This window comes from Rhinolophus ferrumequinum, chromosome 21, assembly GCF_004115265.2.
Source record: "Rhinolophus ferrumequinum isolate MPI-CBG mRhiFer1 chromosome 21, mRhiFer1_v1.p, whole genome shotgun sequence".
NCBI lineage: Eukaryota > Metazoa > Chordata > Mammalia > Chiroptera > Rhinolophidae > Rhinolophus > Rhinolophus ferrumequinum.
Genome location: NC_046304.1, coordinates 54,255,781 through 54,274,516, shown reverse-complemented (window position 1 = coordinate 54,274,516; position 18,736 = coordinate 54,255,781). Strand labels below are relative to the sequence as shown.

The following is an 18,736-nucleotide window of genomic DNA, read 5'->3' as shown; positions in this document are numbered from 1 at the left end:
GGCAGAGCCTGCGATGTGGAGACACAGGCCTGATCTGTGGAACTGCGGGTGTAAAGCAGCTCCTCCCTTCCTGTCACCCCCTGATTTTGTTGACACGTCACCAAAGGGAAAGGGGAGGGCTCTGAGGAAGGTTTCTGTTGTCAGACGTCGCGCTCTCAGCAGACAAAGTTTATTGTTACCAGATACTGAATGGAACCAGCATGTGTGCTCCCCAGGTCACAACCCAGAGGCCCCCACAGGCCAGGCTCCTGGCTCCCACACATATCCTGGGATAGTCCTGCTTGGTCACTCACCGAGTAGCAGGGGGTTAGGGGCAACAGTGTGGATCCAACCCCTGGTTTGCGGTGATTGAAGGTGGGCAGTCGAGAAGCCCCACTGGTGCCCACACTCCCTCCGGGGAGTCAGCGCAGCATTGCTGGGCCTCGTGCCATGCTGGCCTCCATGGGAGGACGCTTCTCTGCCTCACTGAGGCTCCAATGACGGGCGGGAGTGGTGCTAGCGAGGAAACCGAGGCACCGTAGCTGGAGAGGAGCAGCCCCTGGGCCTGCACTGTCCTAGTCCGTGGTGTCTGGTGGGACAGCCCTACGGATCCCGAAGGCATAGTGCCTCCACAGCAGCCCGTGTTCACAGCTGTGCCTAGGTTACGCTTTGCGGCAGGGCTGGCTCAGTCGCTGTGCTTGCCGGAAGCTGAGATCCCTTTGTCGCATGTGCCCCTTGGCGCTCACCCCACCCTGTGTCTTTCTGCTGCCAGTGGAGACGATCCTGGGCCTGACAGGTGCCACGACAGGGAGCCTCATCTGCTTCATCTGCCCGGCTCTGATCTACAAGAAAGTCCACAAGAACACCTTCCCCTCCCAGGTGAGCGCTGCGCGGGCCTCCTCGGCCACCAGTAGTGGTCTGGGGTCTGGGAACTAGTTATGTTGCTCAGCGTGAAAGGTACTTGGTCCCGTGGGTCTGGGAAACTCGGCACTGAGCCTGCGGAAAACCAAGGTGAGCGGTCTTTGCACTGCCTGGCTCCCCACCAAGTGCTAGCATATGCGCATGTGTGTGTGCATGCGTGTGCACGTGCGTGCGCGTGTGTGCGTGCACATACCTGGAGAGGTTGTCGGTGGCCTGGCGTGGGGTGTTGCACTGACTGACTTATCTGAACATCAAATACTGAACAGCTGTTTCCCGCATGTGTGCCTCCGTGTTCTGTACACCTCACGCCGCCTCCCCCATCTCCATCTCCCTCCTGAGGCCACCCCACCATCTCACCAGGCACTGCCTCTGGCAGTGGAGCCCCCTTTGCGGTTTTTCGCTGAAACAAAGTATGGCAGGTGTCTGGGTAGGTGAGCATGTCGAGTGTGTGAGGCGGTGTCTGCGGGGAGCTTCCAGGAAGGAAGCTCTGTCAGAGGGTGTGAGCATGTGACCCGGTGGGGTTGCCCCGTGCCACAGAGTTCAGCCGATGGCGCCCACAGTCCAGCAGGGCCTCTTTCCCCTTCATCAGCCTGGAGTGAAGGTGAACATCGTGTCATGTGTTTAGAAGCCACTGCACTTCTTTTTCTATGAACTGCCTTGCTTTTTGCTCACCTTTATGGAGTTGCTGAGCTTTTTCTTACTAATGTATTGCGGGAATTCTTTTAGAAGTACAGTAGACAGGCAGCGAAACACGTCATGCTCATGCACAGCCTGTAAGTGTTTGCTAAGTGGACCCAGCCACAGAACCACCGTCCAGGGCGGATATAGAACATTCCGGCACCTTCCCTGGGGTGCCTCGCCGTCTTCCTCCCAGAGGTTGCTGCTCATCTGCCCTCCAATGTTTTGCACTAGTTTTGTTTTGCGTGTCCTTTGAGTTGGCGGAAGTGGAGTCTTACCATCCGCATTTGCGTGTCTGGCCCCTTACGCAGCATCCTGTCTGCGCTCTCCTACGTTATTGCGGGGCTGTGGGGGGGAGTCTGCCAGGCTCACTGCCGTGAGACATTCTGCCGTCACTGACCACGGTTCACCTGGAGCCCACAGGGTCCTGAGTGGGGCTGTTCCAGTCACTTCTGATGCATTGTGTGCAGTTTGTTGGTTATTCACTCAGGAGTCCTAGGATTAAGTCTGTTCAGCTTTAGTGGATTTTGCCAAACTTTTTCTGGTTTTCCACGTTAGAATTCCAGTGGCTTTTACATCTACTGTCCCTTCTACGAATCCTCTCCCTTCCGATGGGTGTGTAGTGAGTAGTCCCTCATTTGGGTTTTAATTTGCAACCCCCATATGCCAGATGAGGCTGGGGGCCTTCCCACGTGCTTATTCTCCATGGGGGTGTCTTCTTACCCATTTTTAATCTGTTGGGTTGGCTATCTTCTTATGATTTGTAGAAATTTTTAAGATTTTAGATACAAGTCTTTTTTCAGAAATGTATATTGCAAATGTTTTCTCTCACTCTTGGCTGCCTTTTCACTTTCTTAATGACACCTTTTGGTCAACAGATGTTCTTAATTTTAGTGTAGTGCAGCTTATTGATCTTTTTCTTTTGCTCGGTTCTTTTTATGTGCGACTTAAGAAGTCTTTGCTTCTCCCACAGCCCTGGAGATAGCCTCCTGTGCCATGTCGTAGAGGTGTTTATTTCCTTATTCCCGTCTAGGTCGGCGCTGCACCTGGAGACTGGGGGGAGGTGAGGTGAGGGTCACGTCCTCTGGGAGGCTCTGGCTGGTCTGCTCCCTCCTTTCCACACCGCACTGCAGCAGCACCGTTGTCAGGGGTCCCCTGTGCAGGTGTGACAGTCGGTCTCTCCTTGGGCCAGTGCCGCCCTGTTCCGATGGCTGTAGCTTACATGTCTTGCTGGCAGGCAGTAGAAGAAATCCTCCAACTTGATTCTTCTTCAGGACGTCTTTCCTGTCGTGGGCCCTTGTATTTCTAACTAAGCTGTAGGATTGGCTTGTCATCGTCCTGCACAACAGCCTGCTGGCCTCCCACTGCGGCTGCCCCACACCACAGATCGGACTCGGCGTTGTCACTCAGTTCCCGGCACGTGCTTGTTCCCACTATTGCTTCTCCGTCCACCCGTGGCCGCGTTAGATTTCCCAACTTTTGGGGACATCCTAGTAATCTTCTTTTGTAGTTTATGAGCACCGTCCTCTGTGATTGGAGGACACACGCTGATGAATTTTGGTCCTTTGACACCTGTTGAGACTCGCTTTGTGGCCTCGCACGTGGCCCAGCCTGGTGGGTGTCTGCGGTCGTCGGAAGCAGTGAGCTCTGCACGGCTCGGTCAGGTTTACCAGCGGTGATTTTCAGACTTGACATATTCTCACTGACTCTCAAATCTTTTTGTTTATCAAGTCAAGAAAGGAATGCTAATTCTCATTGTCATTGTAGATTTGTTTATTGCTGCTGTTCTTGCCTTTTATTTTAGAGCTGTGTCATTAGGAACATACAGGTTTAAGGTGGTTGTATCTTGTTAAACTGGCTCTTTCTCTTGTGAAATGCCCCTTTTTATCTTTGGAAAGGCTTCTCTCCTTAGAGTCCGTCTCGTCTGATACCCAGCTAACCCAGCTTTGTTTGGGGTTTACATTTGCACCGTATAGCTTTTTTCATCCTTTTTCTTTTGATCTCACTATGCCTCTCTATTTAAGGTGTGTCTCGTGTAATAGCATGTAGTCGGCTTTTGTTTTGTTTTTACCCAGCCTGTTAATAGGAGTATTTAAAACTATTTACAGTTGATATAATTACTGATTTTGGGGGGATTAAAGCTTCCGTCTTACTCTTTGTTTTTTTATTTGTCCCATCTGTTCTTTTTTTCTGTTTTTTTCTTTCTTGCTACCTTTTGGCTAGATCAAGCATTTTAAGTATTTATTCTTTATTCCTCTGTTAGCTGGTGCTGTACATTTCTGTTCTTCTGGCGGTTATACAAGACAGTTTAATTTGAATCCTTGGCTTACTCGAGTTGACAGTAAATGAGCTGTTAGCCACTTCCCAGACAAGGCTAGGATCCCACGATAGTTTAGGCCCACTGCCCCTGCCCTGGCTGTCGGTGCTGCTGTTTTTGTGTACTTTAATTTTACATATATGTTAAACTTCGCAATACATTATTGTCTCAGATAGTCAGCATTTATTTATACCGATCCTTTGTGATTTCTCGGTTTCCTGTCACTTGGCCCTGCCTCCTGGCGTGCCTGGTAGCTTGTGGACATGGTGTGTGTGAGACCCTGGGCTTCTGGGGGCCGTGGTCTCCCTCCAGCAGACAGAGGGTGCGCAGAGGCCCGTGTCCACCTGAGGCAGTCTGTTTCTGGTTTGCCCTCACTCCTGGGGTGCAGCCCGGCCAGGGTCTCAGCTAAACGCCGTCCTCCTCAGATAACTTGTCTCTGCTGAGCGTCTGTACTCTTGGCAGTGGCTCCCTGTGTGGCTCTGCAGCTGGCAGCTGGCACGTGCTTCGGGGGAGTGCTTGCTCTTCTCCAGGAGCAGAGGTCACATCGTGGCTGCCAGGGAGCCCTCACCCTTCATTCGGGCACCCCACCCGGACCTTGGCCTCTGTGCTTCCCGCTGGTCTTGGGAGTGTTCAGCAGTGTCATCAGTTGGGTGATTTTAACATTTTTATTCTGCTTGCGTAGTAGTTTTAAATGGGAAGAACTGTGTTGCCAGCTCTTTTGCCATAGCCAGAAGCAGGCATGTCTTAGTGAGTTTTAGGAATCTTTCATAATCTGGGGGGATTAGCACATTGCCTGCCAAATTGCAAACGTTTTTCCCAGTTTGTCAAGTCTCAGTGTTTCAATTCACTAGACTTTTTAGGGGAGAAAAGTCAGAGTTAGACCCTCCCACATCAGCATTTAAAAAATTCTTCCCTCATTTCTACTATTTTCATGACTTCATCTTTCTCATTTAAATCTTTGATCCAGCTGCATTTCATTCTGGTGTAAGAAGCAAAGTGGTCCTGCCCAGTGTGTTTCTAGCTGGCTCCCTAGTTGTCACACCCTGTTAACCCATCACTGATGTGAATGTTATGTCTCCATATGTTACGTTCTTGTCCGTTTCTGGGCCTGGTTTGGGACTTCTGTTCTACCTTGATGGCTGGCCTGTCCCGTCATGCAGCCTTGCACACTGTTGTCATTACCACGGCCTTGTGACAATGCCCCCTGCACTGGGACGCGTCGCTCTGAGACACTTTAATTCTAACCCCTCTCTTTGCTTGTATGAATAACGTTTCTGGATCTTCTTGCTTGTTTGTTTTCCACATGAATGTTCAGGCCAGCCGATTGGACGTGAACAAAAATGACTCCAGTTTTGTGTTTTGGTCTAATTGGAATTCCCTGAAGCTGTGGGTTAAGAACATCAGCGTCTTCATACTCGGGCGGACCTACAGTGTGGACTCGGGCCTCCCTGGGCCCTGGCCGGGCGTGGCCTCGGTCCCTCACGTGGCCTCTGTCCCTGGACCACTGCACGCTGGCTGCCCCCGCCTGTGCTTCCCCATTCTCTTCTTTCCCTGGTTTTCCTGACTGGTTGTTGTTTGTATGTAGGGAGGCCATAGGCTCGTGTTAATTGTTTATGCTTTTACCTTTCTGAACTCTTACGGGATCTCTTGATTGCACCTCCTCCTTTCCAATTGTTATGACTTTCCTTTCTCTCTTGTGGGACCGTCGTCAGGCACCCCTGGCCATGCGTTGGTGGTGTGAGGGGCCAGCTCGTCATCTTCCTGACTCTGTTGGGACAGTGTCTAGTGTTTACTGGTTTATCCTGATGCTGGCCTTTGGCTCGGTGTACAGACATGAGTGTGCACCCTCACACACCTGCACACACATAAACGCAAGTGTGCTCTTACACACCTGCACACGTACGTGGGCACGAGTGCACAGGCGTACACATGCTCGCACACGTATGTGGACATGAACACACAGACTTGCGTTAACGAAGCATTTACCATGCCTGTGGTTTCACTGTGGTTTTCAAAATCTAGAAAGCAAGTTGAGTTGTGTTAACTACTTTTTGACCAGGTGTGGAAAAGGCGGTCAAGGTTCTCCCCCTACTTAGTGTGCTGGCGCAGTACCTTGTGAGTAGTTCTGGAATGATCTGACTGTGGCGTACCATGTGGATGTGCTGCTGCGTTTTATTTCCGAACATGTTGCTTTACCGTTTGAGGAACACGAGTCTTCCGGGAAATACACTTAGAAATGTGCTGGCGTTGGCCACACACAAAACTGGGGCCTGAGGGCACCTGCTCGGGCCGTAGCCTCTTGTCCAGGATGTCCGGCTGCTCCACGGAAGGCCCAAAGCCGCCACCTGGCCTGCCGGGCCCTGGTTCCTGGCCACACACCTGAGAAGGGCCAGAAGAGGGGGGCATCAGGTGTTCTGAAAAGCATCCTCAGAAGAATAAGCAAGAACTGTGAACACAACATTGACTTTTATCTGCCATCACGTGGTTCACTCTTTATCTTGAAAATCAGAGAAATCAGAGGGTCCCCCAGTACTGACAGGTGAAAGTGCATAGTGTCTCCGACTGGCATGGACGTGCTGCTTCCCCGAAGCCAGCAGGGGGAGCTGGAGGTGCTGAAGGGGTCACCTAGATAATTGGGTCTGGTGGGGGCGGGAGGGGAGGGATGTTCCCCCACAGCTTGCACCAGCCTGGGCCGGGCCCCAAGACCAACATGCGCTCCTGGGAGGGTGGCAGTGGGTGAATGAAAACCGGGACCTGCAGAGCAAAGAGCCACCCCGGGTCGGCCATTCGACCTCAACCAGACCATGGCACCCTGCCCTGAGCGCTGGGGTGGCTGCCAGCTACTAACCACGCTGACCTGGAGGCCTGAAACGAGGTGTGTGGCTGCAAGGGTGTCTGGCGCCCCTGCCTTGAGGTGTGCGTTTCATTACTGAGGTGCAGAATTTGACCATGTGCGTTGTCCAGAAGTCTCACATGTAAGAAGTGAACAACAGCGTATTCTCTTCACCCCAGGTGTTTTTTCTCCGGTTTGGAGTCGGGGACTCCTGGTGGGTGTGGAGGCTGTGGGAGAGTGCTGGGGCGCCCTGGGCCACGCCTGGGCACATATTTGCTTTTCCCTCCTGGTCACGTGCGGCTGGAAGGTGGCAGGGCTCCGTGATGGCAGATACTGGCCCCCTTTCCGAGCCACGCTTTGGACTTGCAGGCTGGTACTGGAAGGCGGGTACTGACGGGCTGGGCTCAGGCTCCTGAGGTGATAACCCTCCTCCCCGTCCTGAGGCCGCAGCAGCGTCTCTTCCTTATTCGGGACTTGGGGAGAACCGGGGAGCATCCCTATTTGCACATGGTCAGCAGCCAGCCTCCCCGACCTCACGGCCAGGGCAGGACCCGGGGCCTCAGGTCTGTGCTGGCCGGCCTGCGGTCAGTGCCTAGTTGTCACAGCTGCCTCGGGGGACGTGGGCAATACCGGTGCCCCTTCCAAATGCCTGACCCCAGGAGTGTCCCTGCCCCGGCTCTGCTGACTCTCGCCTCCCAACACGTCCCCGTGTGGCCTGGAATCTGGCCACTGCATCAGCCATTACCCTGGGGACTGAGATTCGCTCAGTGTCAGGCAGGGCCCTATAACGTCCTCCCTGATAGCTGCGTGTCATTAAGCCCATGGTCCCCTGCCTGGGGGTTTTCGTGGGCCCATAGTGTTTCTTCAAAGGAGAGTGAGAGTGGAGAGCTGGGACGTTTGACCCGTTACAGAGGCTGCTCACGCTACAGACTGCGGTCAGCTGGCCAGTGCCCCTCAGAGCCCAGAGGCAGCTGGCGAGCCAGCTGTGTCAGGGACAAGTGGGGTCTCGGCACAGAGGGGTCGGGACTGTCACCAGGTGGGGGAGGTGGGTGGGCTCCTTCATCGACAGGGTGGAGCTGACGGACACCCTGTAAGTGGCACACCTCGGGCAGGTGGCAGAGGCAGGTGTGTGCATGGCACCGGTGGAGCTGATCATTTTCTGGAACCTCCTGGCTTCCTGCAGGCCCTTCTTCATAAATTGCCCTGAAGTTGATTTTGTCTTGGTCTTTGTGGGAAGCTGGCTGTCTCCCAGCATTGACAGAGTTCACGTTTTTTATTTTGCATGTGATTTTTTTCTTCAAGCCCAGAAAGCTGAGTGTTGATACAGATCATTCAGAGTTGTGGATGAGACGTTGCCTATGGCTTGCCAGTCTCCCACAGAGATGTTCCACGGTGTCCTGTAAAATGACCTGACACAAAGTGACCAACGCGGTGTCTGTGTCAAAGCCATCTTAGGGGCCCGAACTAGGCCTGGAGGTGGATGGGGTTTTGCTGCCACCTGGCTGATAGGATTCCTTCCTGGGCACTGTCCTCTGTGTCACCGGGAGCTGTCTTCCTCCCCGACCGGCTGGGGATACCGGGCAGTGTCACTCCTGATCCCACTAAGTTTTAAGGACTGTCACTCAGGTCCTGCAATTACCCGGTGGGTGCTGCACGATCCAAGTCAGGAGATGAAGTCCTTAGTTGCTTCTCAGTGAGGTCATTTCTGCCTTTGGCTGGAGAAATGCAAAGGGTGTCAAGTTCCCTTTCTTAATTTTTAAAAACTGCTCTGGTCACCCCCCAGACACTGTCACTGCCGCATGAATCTTTCCTTCCTGGTCAGAAGATGTGTATGCTGATCTCTGGGCGCACGGCTGGACAGTGTCCACATGCTTTTAAGAAAATGACGGGCAGGTCAGGGGTCTAGACCCTGAGCTCGATGATCGTAACGTCTGCAGATGCTGCTTGCATCTCAGGGCACAGATCTGGCAGCATCTCCACGTGCCCCTCGGGCAGCTCTGTTGGCACCTGACGGTGGCTTGCTGGTGGTCACTGCGAGAGGGGCCCCAGTCCACAGGCACTGTGGCCAGGCCTTCCCGCACCGTGGCCAGCCCCGGGAGCGTGGCCAGCACTGTGTGGGACCAGGAGTCACTGCTGCCTTGGGAGAGCGGGTGGGCCAGATGGGCAGGGCAGAAGTGGCAGCTTCGTTAACCCGGACACGGCTGGCCCAGCCCTTGCTCGCCTCACTGCAGCCAATGCAGGAGGAGGCAGCTGTTGGTGCGTGGGATTTGCTGCACTTAGTCACTGAGGCAGCATTTATGGTCAACGGCAGGTCCTTCAGGAGAGGGACGGGCCCGGGAGGGGGCCCCCGACTATCAGTACTGCCTCTAGGGCAGCACCACTGGGCACCCCAGCTCAGGAGGGGCGAGAAGCTGCCAGCTCCATGCCGTCTCCCGGTCTGTGCACGCGGCTCTGGGCACGCCCACTGGGTGACGTCAGGGCACGCCCACTGGGTGACGTCAGGGCACGTCCACTGGGTGACGTCAGGAGCAGGTGGTTCATACCCGGGCTTTGAGGGACCGGGGCCTGTGTCTGGGCCCTCACTGGGCTGGCTGAGGTGATGCCATGCACGAGGGCCACCCTTTCCAGCTGGGCAGGTGCCCTGAGATTCTTGCATCTCCGGGTGAAGCCGTCAAGGTTCCCAGTCTCTGTAGCCATAGGCACAGGGGTGGTCCGGCCGCCAGGCTCTCGAGAGGTGTGGTCAGTGGGCTTGGGTCTCAGGCAGCCGGCACCTCTGTGTTATACACACGCCCCTTCTCTCTTGGGTTCCCCTCATGCTGCTCCTACCCCATTGGCAACATGGCTCCAGCAGGTTTGGCTGATGACTCGGTCACTTCAAGCGCCAGGGACCATCGTCTCCTGGTGGCCAGTGTGATGGGCCGGCAGACTGTGCCCTGGCCCCTCCTGCTGTGCTCACCAGGTGGAGGTGACTTCGAGTCCTCAGGCCTCCCTCCTCCCGGAAGGGTGGGGGCCTGGGGACTTAGTGACCCCTTTTACCATTGGGGTCTATGTCTCCTCCAGGTGGTGCTTTGGGTCGGCCTGGGCGTCCTGGTGGTCAGCACACACACCACCCTGTCCGTGAGTGAGGAGACTCCTGTGCACTTGGACTTGGCAAAGGGGGTCCCCGGCGGCCGGCCCGGAGAGGCCCAGGACGAGATGAAGGCGGAGGTGGCCCGGCTCCCAGGTACGCAGCTCTAGGCACACGCTCGGCGCCCCCAGCCCCGCCCCCTCTTGGGCGTGCCGTAATAGCCACATCTTGGGGTCATGGGAACGAAGGTGGTACTTTCTAAGCTGTCTCATGTGCCCAGCTGCCTCCATCCTGTTTGAGTGATGGAGTGGGGTGGGGGGCAGCCACCTGCGTGCAGGGGACAGATGGCAGACAGGGACAGCAGGGCTGAGATCCCCACGTCCCCATTCGGTGCACTGATAGGTAAGTAAATGGGTGAGTGTCGCTCACGTTGCTTTGTTTTGTTTTGAGGATGTAAATTTTAGCCATCTCGCCTGGGCAGTCAGTGACACACCTCTGATTTGTATCCCGTTCATGGCCTGTTACTGGTCGGCCTGCCTGTTGGTAGCCATGGCCCTCACTCCCTCCCACGGCTGAGGCCGCCTTGCAGGCCCCTGGTGCTGTGGCCAGAGCACAGATGAGGCCCCCCACCGCCATGGTTGACAAAAGAGAAGGTCCTGGGAGGGCTGGCCTGGGAGGTGAGTGCACCCAGGTGCTACAGTGGCCCGTGGACTTGTTGCTGCTGCATTCTGGCTTCACTCCTTGTACTTGGAACGTGCCTGGCGGCGTGAGCACCCCACAAACGCCCCTGCCTGCCGGGGAGCAGTCTCCCCCGGGGCTGTCTGATTGCGGAGGAGCTGGGCATGCTCTGTCCTGCCTTTCTGGGCTGGCAGGGCTGGCAAGACGATCCCCCTTTGCGGGTGTCCTGCGGAGAAGACCCCTGGGGACGGTGGGGTGCCCTGAGGAAACGTGAGTGCTCAGAGATGCACGGATCAGACTGTCGTTTGGATGGAAAAGTCCAGTTAAAGAGGGAGGTGGCCACCGTGGGCCTGCCCTGTTGGTACTGCACTGGGTCCCTTGCCACCTGTGTTGGTTCTGTGCGTTGGGGACGCCCCTGCAGAACTGTTCTCAGGCACGGTATCCCTCGCCTCAGCCTCGTCTCAGCTGCGGCACCGCCGGGGGCAGCTTTCTCGGCCTGAGTCAGCGCGGGCAGGGCTGCCTGTCCCGTGGCCGAGCAGCTGTGTCCTGTCATGGAGGCGGACGCTGGCTCACCTGGAGCCCGCGCGGCCACATCTGGTTTCCATTTGCTCCATGAGGCTGTAACAAAACACATGGCCCCGCGGATCCACATGCCGTGTGTTTTTAGCGCGTTCTCCGTGTTTCTCGCCCGGCCTCCCCCGTAATTGATGGGCGGGCGGCCTCACAGGAGCGGAGCTGGGCCTGTGGGGCCTGTGCTGGGTGCCCCATCGGACTCTGCCGTTGGCATGCCAGCCGGGCTTCCTGGTCCCTTTGGTGTCACATTCAAAACGGTACCAGCTTCCTTCAGCCTGCGCTGGCCCTGGGGCCGACACTGGGAGCGCTCTCCTGGGACACGTGTGGCCAGCACGCATGGCCCAGCGCTCTGGGTGCTGAGCAGAGTCGGGGACGCTCCCCGGTGTGGGGAACCATAAGCTGGGGGGACGGCTAGAGGCGCTGAGCCCTACGAAGGCTCCCGAGGCAGCCACACGTTTAGCAAAGGTGAGCAGGTCCCTGCCTCATGGCTGGCAGCCCCCGAGGAGGCCGGCAGGTTTGTAACTGGTCGGCTCCCTCCCCTCCCAGCGCCCACACCCCATCACGCAGTGTTGGGGAGCAGTCTTGGCCCACGCCCCTCGTATGACTCGTCCCCTTCCTACAGGGGGGCGACACGGCCATGCTTCTGCTCAGTGGGAAAGAAGAGGAAGGGCCAGGATGGGGCCTCTGGGTGCCCGGCTAGACAGCGGACCAGGCCTGTGGTGCTGTGGGTGGGAGAAAGGCCTGTAGGTGGCGGCGTGTCCGTGCGTGTGGACACAGGAGGCAGAGGGTGACCACAGGCTGAGTGGGGCCTCACCGCCCCTCCCTCGGCTCCCCCGTGGTCTGTCCCAAGCGGTCGCCCCTGTGTGCTGGCACTGGCTCCCTGTGCTCAACTCCTGTGACAGATGCCAGCATGCCTGCGAGGGAGACACGGCTCGCACAGCCTCCTCTCTGCTGAGGTCTGGGCGCACTTGCTGAGAGGGGCTTTAATGGCCGTTGTCTGCGTGACATGCCCCCACCGCCCTTGTGATTCTGTCGTTTTTCTGCCCTTGTGTTGGGACGTGCACGGCAGTGAGCTCATTTCAGGGGCGCCGTCCAAGATAACCACGCTGGCCTCGAGGGACCCAGCTGGATTCGGAAGCACCTCTCAGGCAGGGAGGAGCACTGTGGCCTGGGCCCACCGGCTCCCTCGCAGAATGGCACACTTGCCCCACCTGCTGCCCGTGGGCAGATGTGGTGCTTGCAGGACCGTGAGGGAGCAGACTGATGCCTCAGTGGCCACCTGTGGGACAGTGGGGTCTGAGGAGTCGTTGGGAGTCGCACACATTCAAAAGATGAGCAAATAGAGTCAGGGTCCCTTTGCGACTAAGTCAAGAAGAGTGGGGTTTAAAAATAAGCCCTTAATGAACCACCCCTTCTCATGCCATGGAGGTGGGCACTCTGGAGGGAAGGCAGGACCAGGTGTCGGGCGTCACCCCACGGCAGGGCCTGGCTTTGTAAGGCAACGTTAGGTGGCCGTTCTTGCTTTCTGAGAGCGTGACCATTGGGCCTCGTGCGTCCCATGAACTTGGGCCTCTCCTCCTGGCAACAGGACTCTGTCTCGTCTGTGGGGCTCGGGTGTAATTTTAAGTGACTGTCTTGGTGCTTGGCTGTCTGAGATGACTGCTTCCATCTTACTGATTACAAGAGACAGAGAGACTGATGCCAGTGACAGCAGCACACGCCTCTAGACCTGGGATGGGGTCCCCCTCCGTCTGCTGCAGTGGAGACCAGCCTCAAATGTGAGGTCCTTGTCGCTGTGGACGGGCTGCGCGCAGGCTGCGCCCCACACTGCCATGCAGAGCCCAGGGCCTCAGGTGTGGCAGGCTCTGGCCCTCTGGCCCCTGTGCCAGGATTCTCGTAGTATTACTGGTGCCACCCTGGGCCCCGGGAGGAGGCTGTTGGCCTGTCTCAAGGGAGCTCCCGGCCTGAAGCACCAGCAGCAGGGTGAGTGTGTCCCTTGTCACCACAGCGCCTTCTGAGTGTGCTTGGAGGCCGCTGACAAGCTGGATTGCCCTGGGCAGATTGGATCCACTACCGAGTGGTGGAAAGAGGCGTGAACACGGAATTTCCTGGGTCTGCTGCCCGTCACCAGTGATGGCTGGCGAGTCCTGCTTTGGTAATGAAGTGATGACCCTGAGGTCCAGTGAGCAGGCCAGCGACCTTGAGGACCAGAGAGGCAGGCTGGCACTGACCTTTGGAAGCCCTGCGGTTTTGAGCCTGTGCGGGGCGCCCTCTGCTGGCCGCTCCTGAGCCCCACCCGCTGCCTTCCTCCCAGGAGAAAGGGGGACAGCAAAGCCCCTGGCTCCCCAGCTGCTCCATCCACACAGTCATTGCCCTGTTTACTGGCCAGTAGCACCACCAACCACACAGGGCGATTTCCTGTCTTTGCGAAACCCGCGGTCTCATCCCTTCGGAAACCAAGCCGGGGGAGCATGGGCTGTTTTCAGTTACTCATTTGAAGTTTTATGTTAGTTTTACTGCGGCCAAGAGGCGCTGCTGGTCAACTCCCTGATGGAGAGTTTGGTTCCGTTTTAGAAAATGCTGTGGCCACTGCCCGTGGACAGCTGCGGAGTGGGGAGCCCAGGCCTGAGAAGGCTGCAGGCAGGTGGGGCCCCAGCCCCTCTGATTCTCGCTGTGAAGCCCCTTGCTGATGGCTGAGTCTCGACTTCCTGGGCGGCTCCGTGTCCACCATGGTCACTCCCCGGCCTGGTGGGCCACACGGAGCTCACCTCAGCTGGTCCTTCACGCCCATGATGGACTAATTTTGTTCCCTGCTGAGAAGTGACTGCTCAGAGACAATTTGGTCCCCTGACAGAACAGAGACTTTCTTTCTTTGTTTTGTCACTTCTGTCCTTCCCCTTCTGGCCTCTTTCTTAACTTCGTAATCTGCTAGACAAATACCACTGATTTACAGTGGTTCTTGTTGGAGCACAGGGGTCTCTGTGAGGGGATAATTGTGTGGCAGAATCAGGACATTTTTACCTGCTGGGGTGATGGCCACATGCTTATTTGAACCAGCCATTTGGATAAACTCTTAAGAGTCCAGAGCTGGCTTCCTGCTAACTAGTTCCCCGGCAGCCAGCATGGTCCCGTCTCTCCACTAGTGTGTTTAGGGCACTAAGCCCCAGGCCGTATGTGTGACGGGGCTGCCCTGGGTTGGCATGTCAGGATGGCTGAGCTGCTTCCTCTCCTCTGGGTGGCAGGACCTCCCCACACAGCCCCCACGCCCGAGGCCGTGTCCAGCCAGCAGCACTGCCGCCCGCCAAAGACTTCAGTCCCCCCTTTCTAGGAAACTCGGGTCCCAAGATGGGAACAGAGGTTGCTTCTTGCCTCTGGGGTGAAATGACTGTTTTAAAGTCTTTTCTCCCCCAGCTAGTTTTTGTTTTTGCCATGTTCGCCTGACATGTAGAAAGTGTCTTTTTTTCCCCGAGAGTTTTGTAAAAGGCTCCATTTTGGCCCAGGTCTGTGGGCCATCTTCGTGCGCCCCTCCCAAAGCCCCCAGTGAGCATGCCGAACGGCGGTGCAGACGTGCACTTTGGTCATCTTCCTTTCGATGCTGATTTTCACCATCAGCAGTAAGAAGTCAATGGGATTGCCAGCCACCTCCCAACGGCATTTTCCTTAAGCCCCTCTTCTTTCTGGCCCTGAGCCTGCAGGGAGGGGTTGAGCGTGGCAGGGTGGTGGTGTCCCCAGGCCAGCGGCCCCCAGCCCACACCAAACAGTGGGTTCATGCTGCCATCTGGTGGTAATGGCCGTTGTTACATGGAATGGTACTCTGCACCCAATTAGGTGTAAATTTCATTTTGACATTTTTGTTATGAATACACATGAAAAGTGACAGTTTTCTATGCTGCTTAGCTGCTAATGATTGAGCAGGAAAGAAATAACTGCTTAGGCTCGGCCATTCGACTAGGAAATGTGATTACAATCGAGGGAAAACCGCCCGGTTCCGTGCTGATTGGTGGTGTAGCCGTGTGTAAACGCTGCTCAGTTAGCTGTGCTGTGCTTCCAGGCCAGAATCCAGTCGTGGGCGTGGCCGAGGACGGCCGGGATAAGCCGAAGCGGCCACAGGAGAAGGAGGAGATGGAGCAGGCCCAGATAAAGGGCCCTGTGGACGTGCCCCAGAGGGAAGGCGCCAAGGAGAAGCAGGAGGAGGTGCAGCTGGACCGCCCGGGCCAAGGTGATGAAGCCGGCGGGGGGGGGGGGGCCGAGGGTGGGAGAGGTGCTGGCGTCTGTAGGGAGGGGCTCCCAGGGCCGCAGGTCTTTCCTCCGCAGCCCTGCTCAAGTTCTGGTCCTTTCTGCGTCCTTCGTCCTTCAATTCAGATAGACATTGTGCCCCTGGCCAAAGCAGCTGGTTTGCAGCCGCCTCTCGTAATTTTCTAGAAATAGTATCAGTCCTCAGCTAGACAGGAGTCAGATCTGTGAGAGGTGGCACTTGCTGGGCTGTGTCACACCATCAGGCACTAGAACTCAGTTCAGAGTCGACCTTCCCCTCCTATTCTCTAACGTGTCCTCCGTCTCTTGCCAGGTGTGGCAGTACCTATGGGCGAGGCCCACCGCCATGAACCCCCCATCCCTCACGACAAGGTGGTGGTGGACGAAGGTCAAGACCAAGAAGGACCAGAGGAGAATGAACGTTCGTCCAAACACCTGGATGAAAAGGCTGCGGGGGGCAAGGGTCAGATCGTGCCACCTCTGCCAGATTCAGAGAGAGAGAGACCTGGCCAGAACCAGGCCCTGGAGGCAGCGGGTGGTCTTCCTGAAGATCCTCAGAAGGTTCCAGAAGGAAATGGTCAGCCGGCCATGGAGCCCCTGGAGCAGGATCTGGAGCCTGGCGACAGGGACAGGGGTCTGCGTCCAGGGCCGCAGGCAGTGCTCCCTGAGGGGCAGGAAATCCTGGGGGCAGGTGCAGGGGAGAGAGCAGCTGGTGTCCCGCTGCCAGGCCACGTGGGGGCTGTGGGCAAGCCGGTGGAGAAGGATCCTGGTAGGTGTCAGCAAGGTCCCCCATCCCTGGAGAGCACCCTCCGCTGTGGGGCGTGGGAGAGGCTGGGCCCAGGCAGGAGCTGATTGGCCTTGTGCTGGCCGGTGTTTCCGCATCTCCACGATTAGCATGTGAACGTAGCAGCCCCTTCGGCAGCTGCTGGGGAAAACGGAGTCTGGTGGCTTGACAGCTACTCTAATCTGTCACACAGTTGTTTGCCAGACCACTAAATGTCAGGTGCTGCGCTGCTGCTGTGTCTGGGTGCACATGCTGGGGGGGGGCAGGGGGCGGGGGACGGCGTGCCCAGCGCCTGACAGGTACTGCGTTGCCAAGTGCCAGCTAAGAGCCGGTCAGGACGGCTCTCGTATGCTAATTGGCGAGGGTGGTTAGCACTGGCTCCCTGCCACCGTCTATGAGATTGTTAAATACTTTTTATTACTTCCCTGGTAATCATCAGGTTGAATATAAACTGTGCTGACAGGGAAGGAGGGGCGAAGTGCAGGGTAATTTTAGGAAACATCTGCCACCTCCTTTTGTCTCTCTGCCTTCTTTTGTGCCCCCCCTTCCTTCGAGTTTTTTGTGGACCTGGTCTTCACTGTGTGTGCAGGTGGGAAGCCAGGCGCCGGGGCCGTGCAGCAGGCAGAGCCCAGAGGGCAGAGGAACGTGGAGGGACGGGGCGGAGACCGTGCTGGCAGCAAGCTGGAGGGTAAGGGCTTCGCCATCTCGCTGCACCCCCCGCAGCTGCCCCCAGCCGCCTCGCCCCTGGGGCCCTGGGACATCTGCCCCCTCCTCCACACCTGGAGGGATGGCAGGGAGGGCCACAGCCTCTGGTGTCCCGTTTCCTACTGAGGGAAAGACCTTCAAAGGCCAGCTGCCTGCCACCCCCTTCGGGCGGCTTTTCTCTGGCCCCTCCCTAGGAGCCTTTTCATCTCCCTGGAGAGAACCGGTCGCTGTCATGTGACTCCTCTGTCATGTGACTTTCCAGTACCATTTGTCTTTCACTTCCTAGCACTTCACTTCTAATCCTGTGTTGTCTCTCACTTCACTTCTAACCCGGGGTATTACAGCCAGCAGGTGTGGGGGCGTCAGTACACCAAGACTGTGGCTTATTTGAGGGTGTCCCTTCCCGTGACCCAGCTTAAGGGCCAGTGGCTGCATCCCACCCCCAGCAGTGGCTCCAGTCCCTTGTCTGCCCGTGCCCTTAGCTGGTGGGAGATGTGACGGGGGACATTTGTGTCCCCTGAAATGAAGACTCATCACCTGTACAGAAACAAGCTCCTCTTGCCTTTTCTCTCCAGGGAGTGAGACTTGCTGAAAATCTGCCTCCAGACTTTCTGCTCATTTTGGGGTGACTCCAGTGGTTGGCTTTTGACAACCCCCTCCCCCTGTCTCCACCAGTCAGGCTTTGCCTCTGCGGTGGAGGTGGTGGCAGCCACCTGGCCGGCCTACAATTGCCCGTCTGACTTCTTTGGTGACCCACAGGCTTGTGTGCCACGTCCCCACCCAGGCTGAGCCCCAGTAGTGTCACCACATTTGGTGGCAGTATTCAAGGCGTGGTCCTGCTGGGCTACACGAGAGGTCCGGCTGTGGGCACAGCTTGTCGCCTCCGCCTGTTTCATATGGCCCCAGGTCCGTGGCCCCAGGTCCCTGGACCGTACCCTGTGCGCCCTATGTATGTGAATTGAGGTAGAGCCGCCTAGGGTGGGGCCATGAGACAGGCTTCAGTGCCCCGAGCTGCCTCCGAGGGGGTCTGTGGGGACAGCCCGTCGGAGCACCTGGCACAGGGATGCCGTCAGTCCGTGGCTTCCAACCCCCAGGGGCCTGGACGGCAGGTCCTGCAGGGGCACGTTGTCTCCGAGCTCAGGAACTGCTGTAGGAGTATTTGTTTCTGGTTTTAGTCTCTCTCTTTATGGGTTCCAAATCTGTTTGATTCTTTGACTTTTTTCTTTCTGAAAAGAGAATTTTCATGGTTTCCTATTTTGCCTTTCTTCTGTACGCCTCTCAATGGGATGAACAGCTGAAATCAAAAAGATAGTAGCAGGTAGGAATCGAGAGGCGTGTGTCACAATAAAAGGCGTGTCTGTGGAGTGTTCAGAGATGCGCGGGCATGCGTCCCATGACGGCCTTGCACGGGGCGCGTGTGGCAGAGCCCAGGGCCGGCGCACACGGTCCACCCCCCACCCCTGGGTTGGGCGACAGCCCTCAGTTGAGGTCCCCCAAGGCCCCGACCCGCTCCCTTCTTTTATCAGTGCCCTGGTCCTTTTTAGGCCTGTGGTGGCTGCGCTGTCACGAGAGAACACTTTGTAAGTGCTGGTTACTTGAGGCCCTCCTGAGATGGGGTGGGGACCGCGTGTCACTTCTGTGTGTGCATGGCCTGATGGTGATACATTCTGCACGAACGGTAGCATCTGGCGGCTCTCATCCCATCTGTGAGGCTGGTCCCTGTGGTCCTGCTGGGCTACACGAGAGGTCCGGCTGTGGGCACAGCTTGTCGCCTCCGCCTGTTTCATATCTGTTCTGTGTGTCGCTTCCAGCTGGACATGGTGTCACATCCCTCCCCCTGCCCCTGCATTGGTGCAGGGCTTGTCCTCCGAGGAGCCAATGAGGTGGGGGACTTGCTCCTCAGGAACCCGCCGGGGAACGAGCTGTGTGGGCAGCATGTGGGGTCAT

At 57.0% G+C, this 18,736-nt stretch overlaps 1 protein-coding gene across 2 annotated transcripts in view; it reads left to right on the top strand.

Moving 5' to 3' along the window:
* The window catches only part of SLC38A10 (solute carrier family 38 member 10), a 38,510-nt gene that overhangs the window by 16,765 nt on the left and 3,009 nt on the right, over positions 1-18,736 (top strand). The window contains exons 10-15 of one of the 2 annotated variants that reach the window (XM_033090403.1): positions 752-858; positions 9,789-9,951; positions 15,098-15,265; positions 15,614-16,069; positions 16,674-16,772; positions 18,084-18,107. In XM_033090403.1, coding sequence (XP_032946294.1) covers positions 752-858; positions 9,789-9,951; positions 15,098-15,265; positions 15,614-16,069; positions 16,674-16,772; positions 18,084-18,107 — 1,017 coding nt within the window. The remainder of the gene's footprint in view (positions 1-751; positions 859-9,788; positions 9,952-15,097; positions 15,266-15,613; positions 16,070-16,673; positions 16,773-18,083; positions 18,108-18,736) is intronic. The other variant, XM_033090404.1, reaches the window with a different exon arrangement.